At 38.1% G+C, this 22246-nt stretch overlaps 1 protein-coding gene across 2 annotated transcripts in view; it reads left to right on the top strand.

The window, feature by feature from the left end:
* The window catches only part of LOC113116938 (tubulin tyrosine ligase-like family, member 5), a 102564-nt gene that overhangs the window by 62976 nt on the left and 17342 nt on the right, over positions 1-22246 (top strand). Inside the window, exons 21-27 of one of the 2 annotated variants that reach the window (XM_026285245.1) lie at positions 1672-1789; positions 2573-2719; positions 3155-3249; positions 3338-3459; positions 4682-5245; positions 5323-5510; positions 10227-10345. In XM_026285245.1, coding sequence (XP_026141030.1) covers positions 1672-1789; positions 2573-2719; positions 3155-3249; positions 3338-3459; positions 4682-5245; positions 5323-5510; positions 10227-10345 — 1353 coding nt within the window. The remainder of the gene's footprint in view (positions 1-1671; positions 1790-2572; positions 2720-3154; positions 3250-3337; positions 3460-4681; positions 5246-5322; positions 5511-10226; positions 10346-22246) is intronic. The other variant, XM_026285246.1, reaches the window with a different exon arrangement.

Raw genomic sequence — 22246 nt, 5'->3', positions numbered from 1 at the left:
GTGTAGAATTGGACTTGGTTACAATGGCTGCACGCCTTTCTCAGGATCATGCTAAGTTGGTGCTAAAATGCTTGAGGGCTCTTAAGTAGAGAACAGCGGTCCCTCTCTAAAACTTTCAGATGCTACTGGGGCATATGGCATCCTCAGCTGCGGTCACGCCACTGGGGCTGATGCATATGAGATCACTTCAGCACTGGCCTTGGTACCCGAGTCCCGAGATGAGCACGTCTCACAACGTGTGAACATCACACCGTTGTGTCGCATTAACTTAAGTTCTTGGAAGGACATCTCTTTATCAACCACCAGGTTGGTGTTCACATCCATCGCATAGCACAACTCGCTAGCCATCTCTTACTTTGGAGCCAACACATACTTAGGTCTCTGCATGCCACCCTTATCTTGGGCGACCTCAGTCATGTAGCTGATCTCCACTTGCTACAGGACTCGCTCAGGGGCGAGTGGAGGCTTCACCCCCAAATGGTTCAGCTGATTTGGAGTTGGTTTGGCCAGGCACAGGTGGACTTGTTTGCTTCGTCGCAATCGACCCATTACCAGTGATACTCCCTGATTGAGGCTCCCCTTGGCCCCTTGAACGAGGGTTACCATACGTAACTAGACGTCATTGTGAAGAATACAAGTACAGAGCCAATGAAATGTAGGAATATTTAGTTTGGATTACTGATTTGAATTATGATGCATTTTTCTGATTACACCAAAATAACATATAAGTTCTGATAATGTTTTGTCAAGTGTATTATGAAAATTATAGTGTTGATCAGTGTAATGCTTAATTTTGGCACATGCTTACACTACCGTTCAAAATTTTGGGATCAGTAAGTTTTAAAAAAAATATTATTATTTTTAAAGTAGTCTCTTATGCTTATCAAGGCTACATTTTTTAAAACAGAAAAAACATTAAAACAGTAATATTGTAAAGTGTTATAACCATTTAAAAGAAAAATGTTCTATTTTAATATACTTTAATATACATTATACTTTAAAATGTAAATCTAATCTAAAAAGAAAAAAAAATACTGATTTAGAACTTTTATATATACAGATTATGATTACATAACAGCTTATGTCATGCAAACACAAACTTTACAGAGTAAAAGTGTTTTATTGTGTATAATATAAAATGGTGTTTTCAGCCAAAAATCTTTGAAGGTTGAAATTTCACTCCAATTAATTCCTACAGATACATTTATATAACTGCTTTAAGTGTAGGTGTAAGGATTTTTTTATTTTATTTTTTCATGTATTTCTGACCTATAAACATGTTGGAATAAATGTATGCACATAAACATTTATGTCATTAAGCTTCATCAATTTAATTGTAAGTGAATAAACACTTAATTTCCCAGAATGCTCTAATTTGCACTCAATCCTTCAAATTGGTGCCAAAAAAACATGAAGCAGGTTAACAAGATGGATAAATTAAAGCTGAAGTGTATAATTGAAACTTTGTAAAAAAAAAATAAAAAAAACATAATATCTGATAATCTGATACTGGTCAAACAGTTTTATATTATCAAAGGGATCAACTTACAAAAGGCTTAATTTTAGTTGCCTCTGCATAATAAACTGGAAATAGGTTTTATTTTGCCCTTTCTTAGTTTCTTCTGCTCTTTTCTGTTCTCTTATTTAATGGCTTTTCCCTCCCTCCTGCAGTAAAGTTCAAGCACGCATGGCCTTCTCCTCTTACCTGCACCGTGTGCAGCTGCGCCTGCTGGCTGAGAGCAGAGCCAACATGGGCCCGGCCTGGACACAGAAGGAGCACGATCAGATGGTAAACCATGTCTGGTTTTATTGAAATATCTGCTTCACATAGTATCTGACAAATATAAGTCTCTAAAAATGATATAAAAAAAGTTAGTTCACCCCATAAATGCCATCATTTAATGTTGTGGGTCAATTTGAATCACACTGATTGTTGGGTTTTTGGAAATGCTGGATACCCTATGATGTTTTTCTTGATATTTTGTGACTCTTTTTCATTTAGAGTCATGAATATGCAAGCAAAGTACCAACACTTTGATATGTTGTGGAATGTGCATATGCATTTTGCCTGAGTATTGATTTCTATGATTATTACATTTCATGGTTAAACGCAGCTGCTCAGACCCAAAATAAAATAATGCATTTTTGATATCAGTTTCTCAAGTACCCTCCGAGGGTATTTACACTTATAGTATTCATTTAACAGATTTTTTACTGCATTAAAACCATACATTTTATCAGTTCATGCTTATTCAATAAACATGCATGAATCCATAACGTTTCTACGTTTCTTTATTTCAAAATGGTCAATTTTTTTTTACAAATAATTAATAAGCAAATAAAAATGTTTTTGTAATTTTGTAATTTGACTAAAGCTCTGCTAAATGCATAAATCCAAATGTATGCTTCAAAATAGCAGCACACAGTTGTATATCACACACGTAAACATTTGAGGTTTGAAAACGTTGAACGTCTGTGCACCTTTGCTGCTGGTCTAATATGTCTGTTTTATAGCTACTCTATTAACGTGAGTGCTAAAGACTGTGTGGGATGGGTGCTGTTGATTCTGTAGGAGCTGGTGGTTCGCTTCCTGAAGAGAGCCAGCAGTAACCTGCGTCAGGACATGTGTCTGGAGGAACCCAGCCGTCTGCTGTGTCTGTCAGACCGCCAGCGCATCCTCTCCCATCAGCTCGGGAACTTCATACAGCTCTATAACCAGGTTTGTGGATCAGCAGGCCGATAATGAATACAATCAAGTAAGAAGTAAAAACTAGCAAACAGCAATTCATCAGTACAAACTACTTTGAGTATGCTGGCTTGACCAAAGCTGAAATAGTTTGAAGGTTCATTTGAAGCTTTTATAGGCCCTGTTCAGTTTGCTTTGGCATTTTGGCAGAGGTTTTATGGTTATATAAGCCTCGAGTAGTTTGAAAACTATTAGAAATGCCTTGCTGTCATTGCTACAGTGTTTTGGATAGTATCTAGGATGCTGCTAAATGATTGCTTAGGTGTTCTTAGTCATCAGTAAGTTAGTCTTCAGTTAGTTAATTATGACAGTGTTTGTAACATTAAAAGTGGACTCCAGGGATCAATATAAAAGAAATGAAATGCAATGCATGACCTCTTTAAGTCAACTTTTTTAAATGACCCACAGGAAACCAAGCAAATGGTGGAGAGTTTGGAGCAGATTCCGGATGAGGATCGCTGCATCAACTCCAATGTTTTCCAGGAGTTTATTCTGGAGGCCAGGTCGGTGGGATGCATCTAGAGCACATGGCTTTACTAGGACAAATGCAGTGGCCATGTTTTTCAGTGGTCATTTTGCTTGTTGTTCCAGTGAAAGTGACTTGGAGGAAGTCCTTACGTTCTACACGCAGAAGAACAAGTCTGCCAGTGTGTTTCTGGGCACAAAGTGTGACAGCAGCGGAGTCCAGAGGAACAGCGATGACAACAGAGAGAGTGAGATTTCCTCATGTTTTATTCACCATCTCATCAGCCGCGCATGAAATATGACACAGCACACGTCATAAAAGTGTTTCAATAACAGATGCTGGCCTGACAGGAATAGTTCACCCAAAAATGAAAAGTCTGTTATCATTTACTCTTCTCCATGTCATTCCAAACCCATAAAACGAGACCCAAATGAAGATATTTTTATGACTTTTTGGATCTTTTAAGTTTTGGTTACACTAAATTTCATTGGAGGGACAGAAGTCTCTCAGGTTTCATTAGTACAAATATCTTCATTTGTGTTTTGAAGTTTTACCAAAGTCTTGTGGGTTTGGAACGATGTGACTCAAATTGGGTAAACTCTCCTTATAATTTCAGTATTTTAGACAGAGTTTTTTTTTATTATTATATGTAACAGAACGAATCTGAAAGTTTTGCTTTATTAAAGGGTTAGTTTATGATTCTTTGTGTCCTGCAGAAGAATCAGATGCATATGTACTGCTGTTATATGGTTCTTTTGTGGCGTTTCGTAAAAAAGGAAAGACTTTCATAACAATTTGGAAGAGTCTTTGAGGTTTAGACGCTCTGTTGGTGGAACACATCAGGGCTGTGTTAATCTGCAGGTCAGATTTCTCCAAACGTGATTGATTGTTGATGCACGGCAGACGAAACACCTTCACTTAAGCTTGCATCTCCAGATTCCAGCATTCACACTTTACAAACTTGTTTCTTTCTAATTGTTTGTGAAATTTAGCAATTTCTGTTAAAACATTATTTCTATTTTTTTTCAGAACATGAAATATAAATGAAAGTAAACAGAATCCTATTGTTATTGTGACCTTTATACCAACATAACATAGTTAAACATATTCTAACTTTGTGAAAGTGTTTGATGATTGCTTAAATGATAATAAATAGTGCAGTGATATGACACGATGCCTCATAAAATGTTAAAATCTTATAAAAAGAAGCCAGTGTAAAGCCAGTCATGATTTTGAAATATACCTTAAAAGGGTGATCAGGATCGTTTCAATCTATTTATTTATTAGTATTAATCATATGTTTTTTTTCTTTGTTTTTGCTAAATTGATCAATTTTGGTTGATGTTGTTGATAGATTTGAGTCTGCTATGGCAATTTGTGTCCCACACAGAAAGAAGTTAGTCTTTTTTAGGATGTACTGTAATAATTTCCTGATAATAGCGAACTCATGTATTTGCTCTTTCTTGAAGCAGCTGCGTGCATCAACACGGACGCCTCTGATGGTTTAGATAACGCAGAGATCCAACTCAAAGACAGTACTGCAGCTCAAACCGGAAACCAGGGCCAAAGTAAATTAACCCAAAGCACAGAAACCTGTAGTGCAACTAAACATGGTAACAAAACCAAATGCAACTCATTACCAAATGGACACATCCAGAGGAAAAGCCAAAGTGGAGACTGCGCCGTTATTGAAGTGCTACCCGATCCTTCGGCTGCGGCAGAGACCGAATCAAGAGATATACCAAACAAGACTCACACCTCTGCTGTCAGAAACAAGAGAGCTGTGTGTAAATCAGCCAGTGATCATCCGAACGCTGCAGCTCTGGAGTGTGAACACATCGTCTTACAGCACTGCCTCCCGCCACCGTACGTCCAGCCGCCGCCACATCCACTGGCCAGCAGCTCGTCTGTGTGTGTCACCTGGGCCTCCGCACGCAGCCAATCTACTGCTGCAACACCTCGACCGGTCCATCCCACCGGTGTCCTACCCAGAGCCGTCCAGAGATCAGTACGGCCGTCCTCCGCAGGACACGGTAATCTGACTACTTTAAACTGATAACCTTTTAAAAGATTAGGTTTATTTCCCGTTTGTCTCTGCTCTGCTTCACAGTCAGTCAGAGGCCCAGTCTGAGTAAGTCCAGACCTGGATCTGCTGGTTTGCTGAAAGAGACGGACCCTCTGTCGGCCCAGGCTCAGTCCAACCAGCTGGCCATCGTGTCTGCTCTGCGCAAACTAGTGGAGAAACAGGCGGCTCGTCAGTACAGCACGTCCAGCCACATCAGCCTCCTCACACAACACGTGAGTCACCACTTACACATCACACACAGCATCACAGCCTGAACTCTCTTCATTTGGACTGTCTGAGCTAGACATTTAACAGCGTCTGTCAGATGTTTTAAGAAAGGAAGTTTGTACGTTTAATTAGTAAGAACAAATTCATATTCAGATCATGCAAAAGATTTATATTTCAAATAAATGCTGTTCTTTTGAACTTTCTATTCATCTGTGAATCCTGAAAAATAAAATGTAGGACAGTTTCTACAAAAATATTACTGTTTTTAACATTGATAATAACCAGAAACGTTTGTTGAGTAAATCATCATTACCGTATTTTTCGGACTATAAGTCGCACCTGAGTATAAGTCGCATCAGTCCAAAAATACGTCATGATTGGGAAAAAAAACATATAAGTCGCACTGGACTATAAGTGACATTTATTTAGAACCAAGAGAAAACATTACCGTCTACACCCTCTCGCGACTGTAGACGGTAACGTTTTCTGTTAGTTCATTTCTCTTGGTTCATGTCAAATTTATTTTGATAAATAAGTCGCACCTGACTAAGTCTCAGGACCAGCCAAACTATGAAAAAAAAGTGTGACTTATAGTCCGGAAAATACGGTAATCTGATTTCTGAAGATCATGTGACACTGAAGACTGGAGGAATGGTGCTGAAAATACAGCTTTATGTCACATGAATGAATTACACTTTAACATATGAAGTTTATTTGCAAAAACAGATAACTCTGTATTTTTTATTTTCAAAAATCATGTTTTTTTAATTATGTTATCATTGGTGTTTAATTAGTTAGCTGTTTCTTTATTTTAAAAAAGTATCTGTTTTTGCAAATTAAATCTTCATATATCCAGCTGTTTTTAAACTGTAAGGATATTTCACAATATTAGTGTTTTTACTGTATTTTTGTTCAAATAGATGAAGCCTTGGTAAACAATTTTTTTTTTTTTTACATTTCTTTAAAATATTTTACAAATCTTAATGAACACAGGGGCAGGGAATCATCTTTCGAGATTAATTTGGGTAGCTGGCATTTAGCGAGTGTTTGGTTTATTTTTAAATTTCATGAATAATTGCATTTGATAAGAGAACATTTCCAAGTACAACAGTGACCAGCCTTTCTGAAACTATTTTTTCCCATTCACTTTTCCCATCATTTTTCATGTCTCTGTTTACAAGCCATGAACCAAACCAAACCAGGTAAAACACAGCATTACAAAGATTGATTTGAAGACAAAAAGACAAAGGTTAAAAAATGGTTTAACGGCTTTAGTCCTGTGAATCATGTGATGAAGAAATCTAAAACAAAATACACAAATATTTAAGTAGTTTGAGAGTGAGTTTGTTCACGTCACTGGGCTTCAAAGACGCTGTTGCAGTACATCATTGTCATAGGTTTGCCTCAAGTGTTTACTGTAGAGGCAGATAGGTTGACTGAAGAGCTCTCAGTAGCTGTCTCTCATGCATCCGCCGGAGCACACAGCATGAAGCTGGAGTCTGTGAGGAGCGCGATACACTCTCTGTGTGGTCTCATTATCAGACGCTCTCTGTTCAGGTTTAACAAGCAGCCCGTTTCCCTCGCAGTAATTGATTCTTATAAATAAAAGAATGTTAGGGATTGGCACCAAGTGCAGGGGTGGGATCCGTTCTGTTGCTGAATACCTGAAGTGTTTGAGATGAGACGGACCACACAGATTCCCTGACACTCATGTTACTGAACGCTGTAACTCTAGAAGGTGTTTACTTTAGTTTACTGTGAGTTCACTCGTGTCACGTCTTTCCCTCTCGGCCTACAGCTTAATCGCTTGAACAAATACACCATCAGACTGAAATTGTGTTTTCTGGCTAAATCAAATGTCTGGAACTACATGACGCTTCACAAAAATATATAATGGTACCACCTCTGTTCTGTATAAGAGACGGACTCTGGTTATGATGTTTTGCATTATCATTTTAAAGGCAGTGGAACATTCTGTTAATTGGCAGTAACATTTCCTGATTTAGATGTAATTTTGTGGGAATAGTTTAATGAAGTGCCAGAAATGGTTGGCGTTTTCAGCCTTGCATTCTTTTCTGTGGAAATCTGGCGTCTCCAGCAGTCATTTTAAACACCTCATTCCGGTAACTGCTGCTTAAATGAGTGAAAATCTAGCAATTGGAGCCTTTTCTTCTAGAAAAAGAGCAGGTTGACAATAGCATTGTTCTGACTTTATAATGACAGTCCGAGGTATGAAAAAGGCAAGAAAAGTGACCGTAGTGATAATTATAGAAGGAAATGCTTTAAATTATAGAGGGGAAGTACAGTCTGAGAAGCCTCAGGTGGTTTCGTCTCTCGTGACCTCTGCCAGTCGCCCACACGTAGGCTTTCATAAAGAACTTTTCAGCCTCAGCACGGATCATTAGCACAAACCCTCATCATAACCCAACATAACATTATTGTTCACCTCGCACCATTTAGCTCCAAATATAGATGTAGTTCAACACTGCAATCTTCACATTGCTTCAAGCTCTTTCTGCTGCGGTTCCTTCTGTCCAGGAGAGTGAGGGCATACAGTAATTCATTCACCATGCATACTAATCATTATTAATGGAATAACCTCATAGTTTTACAATTCTTTTAGACAGTTTTAGACTACTTGAGGTAAGGAGACGCCAAAATATGCCTTAAGAATAGAGATGCAATGATTTGGGGGATCGTATATCGATATTAAAATATCAATGTAAATACTCTTATCATTTTTATTATGAATATCATTATCACTAAATGTGAATATTAAACAAAATAAGATATTAATATTTCGCTGTAAAATAAAAATAAAACCGTATTTATGAAAAATAATATAATAATGATGTAGTAAAAACAGTCAAGCTTTTGCAGAGTCCTGAAAGCTTTTCTTTTGTTGATAAATGTTTCTCACTAAAAGTTTGTGAAGATGGTTGGTGCATGTTTCATTCCCAAAGGCACCCTAAAGCATCTCAGACTCAGAGCAGATGTTGTTGGAGCTCACATGGTTTATTTATTGTGAATCGAGTCACTGAGATGCTAACAAACACTGGTGGATCATGAGCTGCTCACGTGTTAATGAACACAGCGCTGCGCTTCACGCTGTGCTTGATTTGTTATTTGATAATCACACTAATGATGCGAGTTCAGTTTTACTTCAGTTAATTATCCAGCCCTACTTGAAATGTTTACAAAGACAACAAAGATGAATTATATTTATATTAATGATAATATATTGTTATATATTAATGATAGAAGAAAATATCAGTTGAACAAAAGAAACCAAACAAGCACAATATACATGAACACAACATGACTACATGAGTCAGAGGCCAGAGAGACCGAACGAGTACAAGTGGACAAATATAATGTTGAAACACCAGCATCCACACTGATAAGTGTAAGTATAAAGTCTGAGTCCAGACTTAGAAACTGTAATCATCCTCTCCCCAAAGGAACATGCTGTTTTTTCCCTTTACTGGAATGTATGCAGAACAAAAACATATTGCAACACCATTTGAACTCTATTCATGAGAATGCCAGGTGGAAAATTAAGCATTGGGTTACAGTAAGAATTCCCCAAAACCACAAGCTCAGTAGTTTTTCTGCACTGCAGACACCGAGTGATCAATGAAACACTTCACAATCAGTTTTCATCTGGATCTTCACTACTGTAAGAAACATCTGAGAGCTCAAGAAACATGTTCAGATAATGTGCTGTTTCATATCTGCTGACAGGAGGGCAGATCAGGCCATGTTTCAAAGCGAACTCCTTCAGTGAGGTCTTGCATTCATTTAAACACCTGCCTCTGAGGAATGCTTGACATTTCCCGTTCACCCGGCCTGACCACAGCACAGCACACCATCCACAGGCCACTCAAACAAACACATCAGCCCAGAAATAAAGGCCTTTCATGTGCGGCTCGAACTAGGGCAGTGGGGTTTTAGGTCAGTCTGGATCTGCACTTAATTTTGCACTAGTGTCATGGCAACAGTGGTTTTAATAGAAAACATTATGACTGCAAAAAAATCTGGTCCACTTTACAGCTTATTCTGCTCAAGAGTGATCCGTGGGAAGACATGTAGCTGACAGCTAAAGTGATATATGCAAAAATTAATATAGATCTACATTTAAAATGAATTATAGACCATCCATTTGCCTAAAATAATAGCAATATCTAGCCAGTTAATTTATGGCTAGTTTAGAGTTGATCATGAAAAAAAGTGATTATTTATTTTTTATTTTATTTACTGGAAATGTAAAATGTATTACAAAGGGATTTTAATTAGAGTTATATAGACTTAAATGTAACTAAATTATTTTAGTCAATTTGTATACATAAAAAATTAACAATTTCTAGCCAAACACATATTTTAGAGCCGAGTGTGACCAGAATTTGATTTTTTTAATGGAATTATTATGTTTTTCAGGCCTGGAATATTACAAATGTAAAAATTTTTATGTGAAAGGACTTTTTTACATTAAACAACTAAGCTCAGCTGAATGCAACAAATGCAAAAGTAACATAACACATTACTTTCCTTAAAAAGTAATGTCATTTGTTACTTTTTTATTGTAATGCATTACTTTTAAAATGAACTTTCCCCAACACTGGATATCTAGTGTTTTAGACAAACACAGACCTGTTTTTATAAGAATCACGAATCATTGTATGATCATTTTGTAAGAATAGATGATTGTTCTTTCCCACCAGCTGACGAATCTGAATCTGGCCAATGGGCTCTTCAGCAGAGGAGGTCTCACGTTGGGTCCTGGGGTCCGGCACGCACCTGTGAGAGCGATGCATACAGACACGACCGCTGGGAACTCTGGGTAAGTGTTTGTGCACTCACACCCACAGACACTGTGATCAGTCTGGACTTTTGGGCCATTTCTGTCGTGTTGCTCACATCTCAGTGAATTCAGGGTGTACTCACACTAGGCACGGTTGCCATGAACCGGGCCCGAGTACGATTGTCCCCCCTCCCCACTCCCCCTCTGGCCTGCACTCACATATAGCGTTTCAGCATTCGTGCCGGAGCACGCTTACGTCATTATGGTGCGATGGTTTCGGGATAAACAGGAAGAGCGGCGCTCTCTAAACACAATGGAGTGCATCGCTCTGTTTTCTTTGTGGATAATTTTGTGTTGTTTGGTCCACAGCCTGTTGTTAAACAGATGTGTCGCCTTAGTGGCGCGAACATTTTCACGTAATCGTGCTGCTCGTATGAGGATGTTTGCAAGATACCAGCTGAAGTGCAGCAAGGACTTTGCAGTTTTTAGTTTTTTATGCGTTTTGCACCTCTGCCGTAGACCAAAGCGACCCTTTCCCTGCCATGTTGGTTTTTGAGCGTCGCAAAACCGTGACGCAACGCGTCCTTATCCGTGCTCCGGCACGATTAGCGCTCACACTGCATGCGAACCGCGCCCGAGTCCAACTGAACCGTGCCCTGGCCCACCTCTACCAAGCGGGCCAGGGCCGGCTAATCGAGCCTCGCCCGGGCACGATTCGGAGCACTCACACTAGTCAAACGAACCGCGCTTTGGTGGTCAAACGCACTCAGGCACGGTTCAAACTGGCTAGTGTGAGTACACCCTCAGGTAAGGTGATTTGTTTCGGTGCAGCCTAGTCTCACGGTAGTGTCATTATTCAGCTCAGCTCCGTTCAGTGTTGTTTTAAAAGTACAAAATGGAAAAATCACTTTTATAAGGTGTTTGAACACAGTTGTGTGGCCGCAGTGTGTGAAAACAACCAACCTATAATGTTAAAATGCCACTCATTGTTATTATCCCAATAATTCATAAACAGTTTCTCCACACGAGCAGTTCTAGGTTTCTCACTTCTATGATGACAGTTGGTAAAAGCCCCGCCCATTTGTGACACTCGCTGCACTATTAGCATAAACCCCGCCCTGAGTGTGAAGCAGCGGTCCGTCATTACTGTTCTCTTGCTGTAGCTGCTGGAGGTACAATGTCAGCACCAAAGAGGACATGGTGGTTAACTTTATCTTTCATTTAAAGAAAATGTGCCGAAAAAAACCCTTGAAAAGTCCTATATATTTGTGCTAACATTTTACACCAGACTGCCTCACAGACGAGGGTCAGTTCATCGCTGGAGTTGTGCAAAGAAAGCATCACCCATCATGTTTTGCTTTCCAAAAGATCGTCTTTGCTCACTGTATAGCTAATTTTGTCTCTGCCTGTTTTCACTAATGCTGCCTTCATATGCTACCAGAATGATCGTGATTTACCAGAATGATGATTTAGGGGCTAAATATTACATAATTGGAGTTACTTAAACCCACCGGAAAATATCAGACTTGGCAACACTGAGCTCCGCACTCATCTGAACAGAGAGGCAGGAGTAGCAGCTCATTTACATTTAAAGGGGACAAACACAAATATAAGATTGTTTTGGCACTTCAACAAGTTATAAAAAATCTTCTGTGTGGTATTTTGAGATAAAACTTCACATACATACCCTGGGTACATCAGAGAACAATTTAAAATATAGTATCAATGCATATAGTTGAGGAACAGTGTCAATGTTGCAAAGTTTATCAATTAAAAAAGGACTCAATTCAATTCAGCAAAAACTGCTCTACAGAAGGCAGTAGTGTTATTAATACTATAATACATTAAGAAAGGTAAGTTACATGTGATTCAAACCACTACACTTCCAGAAACCTGCACTCTGTCTCTTATGTGTCCTCACTTTATTAATTCATCTAATAATCCTACTGCTGTCTGTTACTGTAGAGTTGCATCCAGTGTTCTTGATAAAACTGTTATCTTTTAGGCTACTTATCATCTGTGCTATTGATTTATTATTGACATACTAGGTATTAGATTCTGATAATGTATCAATGTCAAAAATGTGGTATCAATCCGATCCTACAATGGTGTGGCTGAAGGTTTGCTGCATATTTATTTATTTATTTTTTTTATTTTTTTTTTAGTGCACAAAGTAATTTTAATTTCAGTTAAACTCTTATCTGCTGACTATATTTTATAAATGACAAAATGCAATTGAAATTAGTCAAAAGCTCCGCGTATCTCGTCAGTGAAGCACAGTTCTGTGATCAGTAGTAAATCTCCATCCGAAGGGCAGAGGGCGCTCTCGCACAGAAACTCAAAATACACCCTGCAGAAGAAATCCAGGAAATCCCTATCACTGCAGCTGAATAAACAGAAGATTTAACTGCTTTTATTGATTCAACATGACTAATAAACACACAACTACAACAATATATATCATACACTTATAATAAAGTATGTAATAATGCAATGCCTTTATCATAGAATACTATAGAATACTATGAAATATGTTCTGTGCCTTATTCTGTGTAAGAAGCCACATCATCTCACAGAAGGATTTACTTCAAACACTTGACTGATGTTTTGAAATGAGTTTAGTGTAAAAACATGTTATTAAATGTGGTATTTTCATGTGCTTTCAGAAGGAGCAGGGTTTACTAGATAGAGCCATAATTCATTGAGAAGCTACGCAGACAACTTTATTATCGCAGCCCAATTTCATAATATTGATGTATAATATCGATGATATCGTCTGCAATAGTTTTGAGTAGCTTGTCAGTGAAATACGGATCTGTGTAGTAAATGCTGCTCCATCTGAAAGCACGTGATAGAGATTTACTACTGATTACAGAACCGGCTTTACTGACAAGATGCACTTTACCATCGCGTGCAATTTATTGTGCAACCCAAATAAACATTTTGAAAGAGAGGACATTTTGGCACCAAATTTGCTGAACTTAACATGCTCTTTATGCCATTTACATCCCTAAAGCCCTGTTCACACTAAGGACCATAACTATAAAGATGTTATTAGCGTCCACATCAGCGAATAATATCGTCTGTTTATTATGAGCGCATGCACATGTCACTTTAAATTCTTGAGCTCATGATAGCAGGATGGATTCTGATTGGCTGTCAGTGTTTGTAGCGTTCATCAGCTGGAAGAAATAATTCTGAAAGTGATTCCAATCATGTTGTTTCTCTGTGCCTTTATCGTTATAGATGTGGTATGGACTGTATCTTTATAGTCATCTTTATATTTATCATCATTGGTGTAAACAGGCCTTAAGTCACACTGATTAGTTGTTTAAAGTGAATTAAAGCCTTAACAATGGGAAATTGAACAATTTGTGAGGGACTGAATAAAATAATGTGCAGTTTATTGATTTATGTTATTAAACAAAGAAACCAAAAGTGATCAAAGAACAAAGAAATGTGATAAATAAGTGATCAAGACAAAAGATAAACAGCTTTAGTGTATTTATTGAACTTTATTGAATTTTTAGTACTTCATATGCTTATACAATATCGACAGTGTAAGACAAAGAAATGGTGTAGTTAGAAAAGGCCACTGTGTTCCTCTGGTATTCAATTGTCGGTCTGTTTTTCTTTTTTCTCCCAAAGATGCAGAAGACCCTGAGTTCAGAGTGCTCTGTAAAAGGGTGAATTAGCATTCTGTAAACTTTTTGGGTGTGATCACCTTTGTAGATTTTTATAGGTGCTTAGCTGATGTTGGCCAAATCGGTCAGGGGTGATAAAACTTACAGGCCAGTAGCAGCCTCTGAAGAATCTTTGAAGAAAGCATAGAGTCTAAAATTAGTTGAAACGTTGTGTTTACAGAAGTATTCCAAACTATCTCAGTGATCTGTAGTGTGCATTCTAGAGCAGCGTTGCTGAAATCATCCACTGTTTTGCTTGCCCTCTGTGTGAGAGCACATACGTGTTAAGCTTGGCAGAGAGTTTGATCCTGTGGTAGACCAAGTCATGAGGGTAAAAACAGAAGAGCGTCTCCCAGATTCCCCTCTGTGGCCCAAGTACAAGTGATATATTATGAGAGTTTCTGAGCTCTGCTCTCACAGCAGTATGAACGCACATGAGACTGCCATTTCTCCAGGCCTCGCAGTGGAAGGGTTATGTACACGCTGTTTCTCCTGTATTTTTACAGTGATATGCGAGTGACAATGTCTCAGACACATTGGCCCTGATCTCCCCCCACTGTTTTTCCAGTCCAGCCCTTCCTTATGTATGGAACTATCAGGGAATTCCTGGAATGTCTGGCTTTTTCCCCTTTCTAAAATGTTTTTATTTCCACAAAAGAAAGCGCTGGCATTATATAGAATCTGTAAGAGTAGCCGGCGTATGGTTTATGTTGATATCTAAAGCAGACAGTCACTTATACCAGCGTTCTCTTTGTGATGGCTGCATTTGTTTTATTGCTGCTCTGCTTCAGTATGTCAGGGCTCATATTTATGAGTGGAGCTCATCTCTAATATTAGGACTTTTTCCATTACATCGACTGCAAATTGGTGGAGGGTGGAAAAGATGTTAGACAAGGATTCATCTCTCCTGCTAAAGTCTTTTCCACTGAGATTAATTGCCAATTAATCATAATAGCGTTGGGGAAGAACAGTTGCCTTTTGTTTGCAGCGGGAGATTTTATTCCTGGTCAAAACGTGGCATCCCATTTGTTAAGCATCTGGCTGGAACTTTCCGCCGGCTACTGTGTGCTACGCACCGAATTACACAAAAACTGAAGTGAATTCCTCTGCCGTTATCCTTCACCTCGTACTTGGCCTGCACATTGTGGAGAATCTCAAATGAATGCTTGTTTAATAGTGCACCGTAATATCTCTTGATATACTGCTCAGCCCTTTTTTGCTGCCTTTAATGTTTGGGGGCTTTTTTGAGCACCTCCTCCACATCCAAGATTTTGGGGCCAGTGGTCTGTGCCAAACATGCTGAAGCCGTTAAGTATGCTGTTGTCGAAGCCAAGGGGGTTAGGCGTAATGGCTTTCAAAGAGAAGCAGGGAGCTTTGAAGTTGTGCTAGCCAGGAACTGCCAGGTATGCTGGATCAGCACTTCCAAGCCATTGTCCTCCTTACCAGCTTTTCCCTCACTGCATTGCAACGTTTAGTCTGATGCTAATGAAGAGTGTGCCGAATCCTGCAGCTGAGCGCTTGAGCTTTGGGTTGTTATTTTTCACATTAGGTATGTGGCAGCGTCGTCGTAAGCCTGAAATATTTGGGTGATTTTAGTTCCACTTGGACGACTGTTTCAACTGCCTCTTTTCTTGGCGTCGGTCGAGATTCATTTCCAGTGAGTTATTGGTACCACTTGCAGATGATGATGATAATAATAGTTGTGGTTTAGACTGGTAATGGAATGTCACAATTATTGAATATTTAGGTTTTGGATTGTGTCACAGGCTGGAAGAATGTGGATAGTGCTGAATCGACTCTTAGCTCCTCTTCTCGACTGTAGTATTTCAAGATTACTTCTGCTGACGGCCTTTACACTTTTACACACAATCCTAATGTATATATTAACCACTGCAGAAGTGTATGAGGATCAGAATCACTCAATTGAGTGTCAGGAGGTGACAGATTCATTCACTGACTTAAGTGATGATACAGGGTTTATTTATTTTTTTGTCATTGAGTTTTTAGTAAAATTTCTGAAATAAGTGACGAACACAAAATCAAGATATTTTCAAGATGTATTCTAAAATATAAAATACATCAGTAATACCTACATTGTATGTTGAAAAAGGCAGCTGATAACAAGTGTCTAAATGGGACTACAGAGATTCCTACACAACCTCCCTAATTTTTCTTCATACTAACTAGTCGCTTTCAAGGCATTGTTGTGTTTATAATCATACTCTTGCAAACTATTCTAAATCAAGCTTTCGGGAAATATTTGTTTTAAAATAAAGACAGAGTTGTTGAAGTTTAATGGTTATGATGTTGAAGTCACATGACCGTGGCATAGTTAATTTTTACTTATGTCATTTAGGCTTCAAATTTATAAACGTTGTCTTTATTTGTTATTATCATAATAAACAATTTATGTCATAAGAATTAGTGGTTGACCGATATATCGGCTGATATTTAGCATTTTTCAAATATCGGCATTTGCCGATTAGTTTTGATGTGTTTGAGGCGGGACTTTTATTTTGACACCACTGAGAGCAACAGCACCTGAGCCTACAGTACTCACACTCTCTCTCTTGTTTGTCGTTGTTAACAGTTCTGTCTAATACAGATATAAGTCTGTCTAATAATCAGATAGAACGGTTAAACCAAGGAATTAATTTATACAGAAGGTACTATAACGATTTATTTTATATTAGGCCTATTGGTAATAGAAAGGCAAACATTATAATATTTTCTCGTTTGCCATCAGCATTAAGCAAATACGCATTTATTGCCGCGTTTCCACCGAAATTACCCGGAACATTTGTACCAGGAAATTTTTCCCAGGAACTTTTTTCCCCCTATACCTGTTGCTTTCTGCGTTTCCAGTACCGGAGAGATTAGGCAAATATACTCGTGACGTAGGTTTGTGCGCGTTTCTCAATACTATAGTACGCTGATTTTGGACCTGCATCCTCGGTAGTGCGGACTTTGTGCATTCGTCTCGGGAGTGTGATGTCCGTGATGACACAAATCCGGTAAATCTGCAAACAGCAGTGTACTTGATAACTTCAGTCAGCTGGCAATGGCTACTGCAATTTTCCTCTCTGTATATTTACAATAAAACGAAATAGGATATCAAATACCACTGCCTCCTTTCGTTTTCATTTAAACAAAAACAGCTGCAGAAATGTACTTAGTTCATTTTAACATTTAAATAAATTTAATACAGACCAAAGATAAGCTGTTAGATTTACCCAAAACGAATTATATTTTATGTTTAACCACTAAAGAGACATCAAAGCCAGCGGCACATATCAGAAGGTCGTCTCTGAGTTTGGGCGAAACACATTTTTAAATAGGACCTGTCTTTATAAATAAACAACAGATTTGAGTTTTTAACAACTACATTTTCGCCTGAAATACTTTTAAAATTGCATTTCATGACACAGTAACAGTAATATTTTGAAAATGATCTGAATAAATGGTGGTTGAACTCAACCAATGCTGCGTGAACTCAACCAATCAGGATGTTTAGCGGCCAAGTACCGCCCCCGAAAGTTCCGGAACTTTGAAAAAGTACCACCTCGCAGCAGGGACTTTCTGAGGGGCATTTTTTTACCCGGAACTTTATTTAGTTCCTGGTTCCTGCGGTGGAAACACACCAAGTACCAGCCCAAAGTCCCTAGTTCCTGAGTAAAGTTCCTGCGGTGGAAACGCGGCATAAATCATTTAAACAAATCTTTGAATGACTAATGAACATTTAATTTCACAAACCTTGCAAACTCAGTTGAATCCAGCTGTGAGATCTTGTGAAGTGTGTATCAGCATGATCACATGTTGTCTGTGTGACGTCAGTCTGTCTGAATTGAATGATTTAAACTTTAAACTCAATGATTTCAAATTATGCTGCATTTGTCCACTGTCATATTCATGTCATTTTCACTGTGTGCTGTGTAAAATGAGGGTTACCCTGGCTTTATTTTAAAAATATGATTCCCAATGCACACAAACTTCCCAGAATACAGAGTGCTCTGTTGATTACAGTGTTCATTTTTTTATATTAGAATTGTATTCAATTTATTATAATTTTTTTATTTTATTTATTTATTTGTGTAAAATACTGTCATCTAAAGTATAAGTATGTTTCTTTTACACATTTATTTTTTAATCCATTGTCAAATGATTTCAAATTTCTTAAATATTGATAATAATTTTAAAAAAGTATATCAGCATTGGCTGCCAAAAATCACATATCGGTCGAGCACTAATAAGAATCATAAACTTTTGTTGCTCACAAAGCTTACTTGCTGCCACTGGTGAAAATGTGTCAATTAAAGCAGGGTGATGCAAACTTAGGGGAGTGGGCCTACAAAAACACCATCACTGAAGTGCTCAATGCAGTGCTGTTATCTTCTGTGCTATTCATCACATGCTACCATTAGTGTTCTGTTGTCCTCCTCCTGCCCACCTGCCCCTAGTGTGTGAGTCTTGATCTGGGAAATAATGATTTAAGGGATCCTGTATCCAGCACCCCTCCTCACATCTGGCGCCAGAGATGTGTCCTCCTTAGACACTCCTGAGGGATTCTGTCCGCTGACTCAGCATCTCTCAGCTTCACTCTGCTCCCTTACACTAGTCAAAACACAGAGACACTGCTCAATATAGCGTTGACTTTTAACATATTAGTGATCATTGTGCTATAAAAAAACACACTGTAAGTTTTAGACCTAAAAACAGGTCCTAAAAACAGCCTTTTTTGAAAGCAAACTTTGACTTTCTGATCTTTATTGTATTAAAGAGATGAATACATCAGCGTAAGACTCTTTACTCTGCCCACTTGTGCCTTATTTGTAAGTATGCACTGGATGACTGGACGGTTTTTGATTATAATGCATAATCAGCAATCGTTTTTTTCGGAAGCGAGAAAAAAAATGCTGATTCAAATGCTGATTAAGTAGCATCTTTGTTTGGACTGTTGAATGCTTGTGGATTTTGTTGTTTGGATTGTAGAACTATGCAGCTTTTACCTTAAATTTCACATGGTTACAGTTAATGTTTTCATTTAAAGTCAGTTTTATTTAGTTTGTCCTCTGATCTATAACAGAGAACTGGATTGCTTATGACGTCATGAAAGTGAAACTGACGCACCGCCATATTAGTAATCCATTGACTTCCCATACATTCCATTGAATTAATAGGAAAATGTAGTAATTTCATGAGAAAACATCACCTCAGCGTTTTTAAATCTAAAGTATCCCTCTACATACTTACAATGCAAACACCCAAGGCATGTAAACGGCTATTTTTTTTAATGTTGGGATTTCCCCTAACATTACTTATTAAAAGGCTATGTTCATTACAGTAGCGAACATCAACATGATAAACATCAGATGGACATATATATAACAAATGGCAAAGTGCTCGTTCTGAAATCTGAAGAAAGATTTATGCTTCATATACCCTTATTTGCCTTGTACAGTTATTAATTGCTTATATATTTTTTTTTTATAGTGTTTTATTCATACAGTAGGTTCTAACTGCAAATGTTTCAACATTGACTTCGTTAACAGCATTCATTTTGAAGCAGGCAATGATTTAAACAGTGATAAATTAATTTAATTTTTAATTTAACTTTAAACAGTTAAATTAATGGTTAATTTACCATACAGCATTTTACATGGAAACGGTAATGCTAGTAAACATAGGGCCTATTTGCGATGTTGCTCAATCAGGACAGTAAAAATATACACATCATAATGTATTCATAGAAATAACTGACTACGTACAGTACGGACTCAAATCTGTATTTAAAAACAGTAAATTAAGCTTTTCATTACAGTATAGAGCAGTAATAACTGAGGCAATTGTATTATTCATTGTATATTTAAATACATTTCTGATACTAATATGATCATGTTATATAATTCCTGAATAATTACGTACATAAAGAAATTGGCTATATTTTGTGTTGGATTGTTACCTGTGTCAGCAGTTCACAGCAGACACACACACCTAAATGGTTTAAATATATCTCTTATCTTGCCCAAAAGATCGTAAACATTGGAGATAACATCTGAAGTAAAAATAAATAAACATACACGTGACATAAAAAAATACCGTTTGACTGATTTGCTTCAAATCGGGTGATTTTAGGTCAGCGGTTAGCGGTAATTTCAGATGGTTACAGTTATTGTTTACAGTAGCCGGTTTGAGCTGTTAAATACTAGTTCTGCGTTCAAAATACTGATACAGCGATGTATCGTAACATAGATTTGACGATACGAATATCGATACTGTTGGCCCTGTATCGATATTGTGGCACATGCACAGCAGTGGACAGTGCTTAATTTGAATACAAGAACACCATTTAAAATAGAGTAGAAAAGTGCAAGGTTTCTAAAAAATAATGAGTAGAGCATAATATATAGGCAACAACAAGGTTTAACCTGGCCGCAGAGGAACAAAACGGGGGTTTCCTAATATAAAGAGATGTTATCCCCAAAACATTGTGCAATATGGAAATATCTGTTGACAGCTCTTTTATACAAGCTTCATTATGCAAATGTGAAAATAAAGTAAACCTGGTGCCTGTCGCATTCCTTCCCAAAAGGGCATTTTAAGCGCGCATGCAAAGATGGAGTTGTGAACCTGAGTCACTCTGATTCTGTTCGTTTTGTTAGCAAAGATATTTTTTGAAGAAGTTTGGATTACTTATGATTGTTATTAAAAAGTGGCAAAGTTGTCAGCTATTGTAAGCGCCAGCCAGACCAGCACCAAACCAGAACTAACCAGAGTAAACAAGTCCGGACCAACCTTGAAAGTGCATGAAGATGTAAACTGGTCTTTCAGCAGGCTTTTATGCCACATGCAGGAATTCTTGGAGTAGGACTATAGTGTGTATAGAGTTGAGTTAGAATACACCATCATTCAGAGCGCTTGCATCTAAACTGACTAGCACCTCTGACACGATCTGTAACTATTACCTCGACCAGCTCTTATTATTATCTTGTTCTTGCATATCCTTTAAAGTTGTAAATAATGGATTCCGCAGGATTCAGCTGTACATCGTAATTTCGAGGAATGTGAATAAACTGAACTTGATACCTTCATGGAGTCACATGTTCTGCTCAAGTAAAGGTTTCTTGCACACATGCCTAATTTAAGAGGTCACTGGACTAAAAATAGTTGTAAGGGATACATTGGTGCCCTCATTTTAATAAAAGCTTTTCATTCACCTTAATTGGACCCAGATGGCTTGGTGTTCACAGGACTTTCCTCTGGTTGGCGAGTGAGAAATTCCTCCCGGGATAACAGTGTTGTGTTAATGAGTCAGTGCGGACGCCGGGGGCACGGCACACTGGAGCCGAGCTCAAACTACAGTCATGCATCATCATCAACAACATAAAGCTCCATGCACTTCTTGCGCTGTTCCCTGGAATGCTGCATTATGGTGGGAATCACATTCTGTGGCCGTCCTTTCTTGCTTACGAGGCTCATTTATGTGTGACCTCATGTTTAAATATACTGAACTGCAACACAATTTCACTGCTAGCATTTATTATTATTAGTAGTAGATGTGAACTGTCTAACAGACAACGGCTTGTGTCGTCAGAAAGTTAGCGCATGCAGTGACCATGAAGACCCCACGTCCTCCGCTTCCTGGCAGTTCTCTCTCATTGTTTATTGTGGAAAGCATGTTTGCTCTACTGGTAAACATCTTCATTACCTGTGGTTCTGGGATTAAACTGAGGCTGTTATTGAAGCGGATGGTGAAAAGTCAAAGGTCTGTTTCGGAGTAGCTGCGCTCATGTTGGGGTTCACGTGGAGGTTTGTGCTCTAGATGTGGTGAGGTGGAGGTCTTTGAGCTTGTGTCATGGGTCACCAATTGTTTTTCCAACACACAAACCGTTATGAGAAATGAGAATTGCATGGGTGGATGGTTCTTTTCACATGACTCTGTGATCCCAAGTGTCTTTGGCTCTGCTGTTCTCATGTAGCCTCTTGCACAAGCACCGCTTTTACTGAGTTTACTCAGTTTTTCCAGAATAATTCACTTCTGTATTTACATTCACGTTGATTCCTTTAGCAGATGCTTTCATTCAAGGTGATTATGAATGAGGAATACAGCCACATAGGTCATTTATACTATAGAGAATTGTTTGAGAGTTGATTAGAAAAGTACCAAAGTATGTTTTATTTGAGTCTGATGATGTTTTTCTCATGGAAATTGAAAAACTCTTTAGTGCTTGTGGGTTTAGCCAGAAATGTAAATGATAAC

Source organism: Carassius auratus, chromosome 17 (assembly GCF_003368295.1).
Source record: "Carassius auratus strain Wakin chromosome 17, ASM336829v1, whole genome shotgun sequence".
Taxonomy (NCBI): Eukaryota; Metazoa; Chordata; class Actinopteri; order Cypriniformes; family Cyprinidae; genus Carassius; species Carassius auratus.
The sequence above is the reverse complement of the archived record's forward strand: the minus strand, read 5'-3'. Positions and strand labels throughout refer to the sequence as shown.